At 38.4% G+C, this 7,500-nt stretch overlaps 1 protein-coding gene across 2 annotated transcripts in view; it reads right to left on the bottom strand.

Annotated features, from left to right (window-relative positions):
- The window catches only part of LOC123501364 (receptor expression-enhancing protein 5-like), a 32,856-nt gene that overhangs the window by 4,111 nt on the left and 21,245 nt on the right, over positions 1-7,500 (bottom strand). The window contains exons 1-2 of one of the 2 annotated variants that reach the window (XM_045250167.1): positions 2,405-2,625; positions 135-235 (exon numbers count right to left, since the gene is read on the bottom strand). In XM_045250167.1, coding sequence (XP_045106102.1) covers positions 135-235; positions 2,405-2,561 — 258 coding nt within the window. In that variant the 5' untranslated portion in view covers positions 2,562-2,625. Of the gene's footprint in view, positions 1-134; positions 236-2,404; positions 2,626-7,500 lie in introns of those variants that run through there. The other variant, XM_045250168.1, reaches the window with a different exon arrangement.

Consider the following 7,500-nt stretch of genomic DNA (forward strand, 5'->3'; position numbering starts at 1 on the left):
AATAATAGCAGCAATAACAACAATAATATTAATACCAGCAATAACAACAACAACAATAATAATAATAATAATAATAATAACAATTAATAACAAAAACAAAACATTGGCAGCAACAAGAAGAGCAGCAGACACACCTTGATGCTGCAGTAGGCTGGGTAGACGAAGCCGATGCCGTTACAGATGAGCTGAGCACCATAGCCAAACACCAGGTACAAGCTCACCAGCACCACGGCACCTGCAGCGACACACACACACACACATTAATAGGTTACTCACACCTGTGCCACACTCTTTTGTTGGCTACATATGCCTTTACACACCTCCACACTCCCTCTCTTCACAGCTGTGGCCTAATGTGTGGCAGTTAGGGGTGAAATATTAACAAATATGATGAAACTAGTGAACAACATAACATTACGCTCTAGGGAGTAAAAATATGGGTGAATATCAAACAGTTTAGTGATGACCTGAAGACCTGTTGCTGTTTTTGTGTGAACAGTATAATATTAGGCACTAGGGAGTATAAAAATGTTCTATAGGTGAACATTAAACAGTGCAATGGTGACCTGAAGACCTGCTGCTGCTTGTGTGTGAACAGTATAATATCAAGCTCTAGGGAATAAAAATCATTTGTACAGGTGAATATGAAACAGTGTAATGGTGACCTGAAGACCTGCTGCTGCTTATGTGTGAATATAAAATACTAGACTCTAGGGAGTAAAATAAGTTGTACAGATGAATATGAAACAGTTTAGTGATGAGCTGAAGACATGTTGCTGCTTGTATATCAGTTATTAAGCCCCCAAATGAAGTGATGTTTCTATATTCTTCTTTGGGATGAGATTACATGATTTCAGGATGCTTTATGTCTGCTCTTTTCAAGTCACGTTATTGTGGGTTGAAGATATGCCAGTCTCATTCAATTTGAGGTCACTATACTGAAAAATTTCAAGATGTTATCAGGATTTTTGAGATTAAGATTCATTTTAGGCATCAGAAAATTAAAATGGGTAATAAGTGAATGAATGAGTAGTGAACACCTGAGTAAAGACCTGAACACCTGTGATGGTAGAGTTTATTATGGAACAGTCCTTTGCTTTCTGTCCCCTTGGGTTATGGAGTCAAAACTACGAGCGCACTACCTATCTATACAGTACTTGAATTGTACTGTTCCTGGGTCTGTTGAGAACTGAGCACTTGTTATCATTCAGTCACATTACCACTGGTGTTTTTTTCCCCCACTGGTTGTGCTGAGTCAGTGTTGAAACTATCACCACAATATTTCCCTAAGCATTTATTGTGATTCAGTAGCCATGTTCTGAGAGTTTGAGTGTTTTCCCCACTGATAAGGTACACTGACAAATAACACTTTGAATGCTACGGGCACCTTCTGGTAACGTTCAGAACAGTATAAACAGCTTTCTATTTTGAGAGAAAAGAGAAAATCAGTGCAATGTTGTATTTTCATGTTATGTAACTATCCAAAATACTGTAGTACAAAAATAAGTGTGTGAAAACTTGAAATGGGATATGGGAAAAATGTTCAGCAGTGAAAGATCTAACTGATAACTAGCATGACCAAAACAGTGATAACATGCACCAGCACTAGCCAGCAGTCACCAAGACACATGTGGCACAGTCTGGGCACACTATGTTTGTCAATGCTCCTCACTATACAAATACACAAACACACCAGCAACTTCCACAAGAAAATGTTAGATAGATGTGGCCAATGTCTAGGAACCACCAAAAAATATACAAAAACATCAATTACTTCCATCAGAACCTGTTTGGAAGATGTTGCTATGTCCAGGAACCTACCACCCACCCACATATATACATATATGAAAACATCATTAACTTCCATCAGAACATACTAGAGATGTGGCAATGTTTAGGAACCCTCAAAAACATACAAAATCACCAATAACTTCCACAAGAAGGTGTTAAGGGATAGCACAATGTCTAAGAACCTCCAAACTCACAAAAACACCAATAACTTCCAAGGAAATGTTAAGAAATATGACAATATCTAGGAATCCCACTTATGTATATGAACACACCAATAACTTCCACCAGAAAATGTTAAGAGATAGCCCAATATCTGAGACACACACACACACACAAAAAAATAATAATAAATAAATAAATAAATGAATAAAAATAAAAATAAATAAATAAGAAATTGATTAAAAAAATAAAAAATAACTTCCATCAGAAAATGTTGCGAGATAACCCAATATCTGGGAAGGCGCGCGCACACAAAAAAAACACCAATGACTTCCACCAGAACTTATAATAAGAGAAATGTGGCAATATCCAGGAGCCCCCAAAATATACGAAAACTCCTCCTGTTAGGGTCATGGCAAAGTCTGGGAACATGAAGCCTCCTGCCACTCCTCACCATATTTAACGTAAGGCCGGTACTTGTCCTCCATGAGCGGGGCAAGCCTAGGATCGTTCGCCCAGTCATCTCCCATCCACTTGATAATCTCAGGGATGCCAAACTCTACTGCCTCACTCTCAATACTTTTCTCTTTCTTCAGGTGTCCCTTTGCCATGGTGAGTGTGGTGGAGGTACAGGTGAAACACGGACAAACTTTGCACCGCAAGGGGGAACGCCACACTGGACATGAAACCACACAAACACACACACATACACACCAAGGGCATAGATAAGGCTACCTCACGGGGCGTTTTGAGATAAGAATTGATATACCATTGTTCCTGGAGGTCAATGTCAGTCTCTCTCTCTCTCTCTCTCTGGGAATCTGTACAGTTATTCATGCCAAGTTGTGTCATGTTCTGCTCTCACTGGCTAACCTAATGATAGAAAGCACTCACTACACTCACCATACATTCTACAATAAAGAACTGATCTGCATAGTCTACGGTAGAATGACTTGGTAATAATATAAATGTTCTTGTGTTTAATTTTGTTTCAATTTTACTTCCTCTAATCTGCAAGGTAATCATTATATTTTTGTTTGTTTTTTACTTTTACTTATGGGGTTGAATAGTTATGAAGCCTTTCCTTCAATTTTATGTTTTTTTTTTTTTTTTTTTTCCCTCACTGTTCATCCTTGCCAAGCCTTCCTCCAGATTAACTGACCACAGCTTAATATATTATGCTAAAAACTACCATACAATGACTCCACAAGCATCCAGTCTACATTTTTTTTTTTCAGACACCTTGTGACAAACATTCATTGGTACACAAAGACACATCACATTTTTTTTTTTGGTCTTCCCACTGACGATGGAAGAGACAGCAGACTAACTGGTTACTCAACAAGTGACCGTGATTGTGTTGGATTGAAGTGATAGTTATGAAAATCTCTTCCTTATCACTAGTCTAGATAACACACAGAGCCATAAAATATACATTGCAGGATAAGGAAGGTAGTTGTCTGGTCATTAACATCTACAGAATTATCAGAGTCTTGAGATAAACTGGTGGAGTACAGATAGACATAACTGTGTGAAGGAGGACATAACTGTGTAACCCTTCACTTTCCCAAGCTCTCACACTTGTATCAGTTATGTAATCATAATCCTCACAGCCTCACAAGTAACATGTCTGCCATGCATCTGTGTGTGAAGGACATTACATACACACACAGATAAACAAAACTTTAAGAAACACGCTAATCCAACTCTGAAAAAATAACACAGACACAATTTCAAGGCTATAGAAAATATGTATAATTAAAAAAACACTTGATGCTCCATCAAAAAATGTTTCATAACATATAACATAACATAAATAATAGGATAACAAAGGGCCACCAGGGCCCATCTAGGTTATCCTGTATCAGTCGCACAGCGACCTCGTAATCAGTACTTAAAGATACACTTACAAGTACACAATACATTATATACTAATTCTAAATATTTGGCCCATTAACAGGGCTAAGTCCTGCAGCGAAATCCTCTACAATTTGTGGTCCCCATACATGGGGATCATGTCTTATTTAACTATAGTAAATTTCTTATAAAAACTATCATGCAGTGCTATACATAATTATAAATCTAATGAATTTAAGTGCTTATCTAATCTGTTTTAAACATTGTCAAACTAGTGCTATTTACAACCGTCTCTGGCAATGCATTCCAGAAGTCTACCACCCTATGACTAAAGAAATATTTTCTTATATCTAACCTGCAGCCTTGCTTTCTAATCTTCCTGCCATGATTTCTAGTCCTATTTCCTCCTCTAAGGTAAAGAAAGATCTCACATCTATGTAGTTTGTATCTGAGAACATTTTAAATAACTCTATCATATCCCTCTTATACATCTCCTCTCAAATGAAAACATGTTTAATTCCTTTAATCTATCTCTATACTCCAGGCGCTTTAATGCTGGTATCATCCTAGTTGCTCTTCTCTGAACTGCTTCTAACATGTTGATATCCTGCCTATAGTGGGGTGACCAGGCCTGTATGCAATACTCTAAATGGGGCCTAACATAGGAATTATATAAGCTACGCACCACTTCCTTACTTTTATAACTAACATTTCTATTTATAAAACCCAGGATCCTATTTGCCCTATTTCTTGCTTCTAAACATTGCTTTGAAAATTTCATAGTCCTGTCTATCACTACTCCTAAATCCTTTCCTTCCTCTACTGCCTCTAGCCAACATCCCTCCATCTCATAGTTAAAGTTTGTGTTGTCTTTACCTAAATGCATAACCTGACACTTTTAGAATTAAACTCCATCTGCCACCTGTCTGCCCATGCTATCAGCCTGTCCAGGTCTCGTTGTATTCTGTAATTGTCCTTTTCACCCTGTACTGCACATGCTATCTTAGTATCATCTGCAAACTTTGATACTTTGCTACTAATTCCTATATCTAAATCGTTAATGTACACCAAGAAAAGAAGAGGTCCTAGCACTGATCCTTGGGGTACCCCACTAACCACTTCCTTCCACTCAGACATTGCCCCATTTAATACTACTCTCTGTTTCCTATCAGAAAGCCATTCACTAATCCAATCAACTAACCTACCCCCTATCCCATGTAGTCTCAATTTGTACACTAGCCTCCTATGCGGTACCTTATCAAACGCCTTGCTAAAATCTAGATATATAACATCTATGCTATTTCCATCATCTAACTCCTTGGTAATATATTCTAAGATATCGAGCAAATTTGTAAGACAGGACCTCCCTGATCTAAAGCCATGTTGGGTATCTCTAATTAATCTATTCTCATTTAAATGCTCCCAAATACTACCCTTAATGATTTTCTCTAGTATCTTACATACTATACTAGTTAAACTGATCGGTCTATAATTATTCGCATCATCCTTCCTACCTTTTTAAATATTGGAGTAACATTAGCTAACTTCCAGTCCTGAGGTATCTCAGCAAACCTAAGTGATCTTTCAAAGATTAACTTAAGTGCTTCAGAAATACTGTCTACACCCTCCCTAAGTACTCTGGCATGTAGCTCATCAGGACCACTAGCTTTCCTATCGTCTAGTTCAAGAATAAATTTCCTAATAATTCCCGGTTTTATATCAATATTTTCTAAAGCTCTTAAACTACTCGCACTGTTTGTAACAGGATTTCCTATTCTTTCCTAGTAAATACTGAAGAAAATTGTTCATTCAATAATTCTACTATGTCTTCATTTTGATCCACTACTACACCATCTTTTCTGAGTGGTCCAATCCTATCCTTATTTCTTTTATCACTGACCTTGTAATAACTATATAATTTTTGGGATCTTTACTCCCAGCTCTAGCTAGTTTTATCTCTGCCTGCCTTTTACTTTTTTTATAACCTTACTCAAATCATCTCTGACCTGTCTGTACCTAATCAAATCTACATCTTCCCACTTTTCTGCAACTCTCTGTATGCCCTCTTCTTCTCTCTGATCTGGCTACCTATCTCATGAGTCCACCATAATGGCTTCCTGTTTCTCTGCCTTATATCTTTGTAAGGGATACACTGCATCACTATACCCTTTACTACAACCTTAAAAATATCCCACATCTCCTGTGCAGTTTTATTTCCAAAACTATCTTCCCAGTTTACCTCTCCTAATAACTGACGTAACCTACCATAATTGCCTTTCTGATAGTTTGGGACTCTAGTCTTATTCACTATATTATCCCTACTGGAATTAATGATAAATCTAATTATATGATGGTCACTGTTTGCTAAAGTCTCTCCTACCTCAACTTCCTTTAAACAATGCTCAATATTTGTTAGTACTATGTCTAAAACCTTCCTCCCCCTAGTAGGTTTATCTACCATCTGCACTAAATAGTTATCCTGAAAACTTTCCATAAACTTATTTTCACTAGCATCTCCTACCATCCTCTCCCAGTTTACTGACTTAAGATTAAAATCCCTAAGATAATTGTCTGACTAGTACACCCCTATTTATCTCATCTACCATAAGGTTGTCTACATCTGCTGACTGGTTAGGTGGCCTATAAAAGCTCCTACTCTAATAACCTTACTTTTGTTTACTCTAACATCCAGCCATAAGGACTCTACTCTGTTATCTACCTTAATACCATTAACCTGACTGGAAATGAAGGATTTTTACATAAATAACTACTCCTCCGCCTATCCTACCAATTCTCTGGTGTAAATACATAATGTATCCATCTACTTCATATTCTTTCCTATTTTCCTAAACTTTTCCTCATTTACCCATGCCTCTGTGACACATACAACATCTAAGTCCTCCTCAACTATATAACTAGATAACTCGTCCTTCTTGTTCCTAAGACTCCTGGCATTTACATAAAAACATTTAAGTCCTGCTACCTTCCTAGATGCTGTCTCCTTATTTGGAATCCTAATCTTATTCTCTCCTATTTGCACCTGGAAATCTTTCCTAATCTTTTCACTATCTCTGTTTATCCTATCTAATTTATGTCTAGCATCTTTCTTCTGGAATGCATTTGCTACCTCACCCCTACACTCCATCCCAACTCCCTCCAGACATCCACTCAGCACATCCACACCCTTCCTACTCAGATGCACACCATCCCTAGCATACAAATCCTTCGCCCATAGAACCTATCCCATACATCCACAAAGCTGACACCCACATCCTTACACATCCCTTTTACCCGATCATTCACACCAATGGCTCTAGACAACCATTCCCTGCTAACATACACACGAGGCAAGATTCCTGACACTACACACCTCCTACCACTCTCCCTTATCTTGCCTAACATTTCCCGAAATCTTGCCACTAACTCCTCCGACCCACCTGCTCTGACATCGTTCCCACCTACGTGCAAAACTACTACACCCTCCCTCTCCATCCCCCCAACCCTCTTCTGCACCTCCTCACTCACTGCCTTCACACCTGCACCAGGCATACACACGTTCGTCCTCCTATCCCTGTCTTTCCCACAGAAAGTGCTATCTAAATACCTAACCTGAGAGTCACCCACCACACACACCTGAGGTGTGCTAGGCACAACCATCCTCCTCCTCTCCTCTACCCCCTTCTTTCTCCTTTC

Source organism: Portunus trituberculatus, chromosome 9, assembly GCF_017591435.1.
Source record: "Portunus trituberculatus isolate SZX2019 chromosome 9, ASM1759143v1, whole genome shotgun sequence".
Classification (NCBI taxonomy): Eukaryota; Metazoa; Arthropoda; class Malacostraca; order Decapoda; family Portunidae; genus Portunus; species Portunus trituberculatus.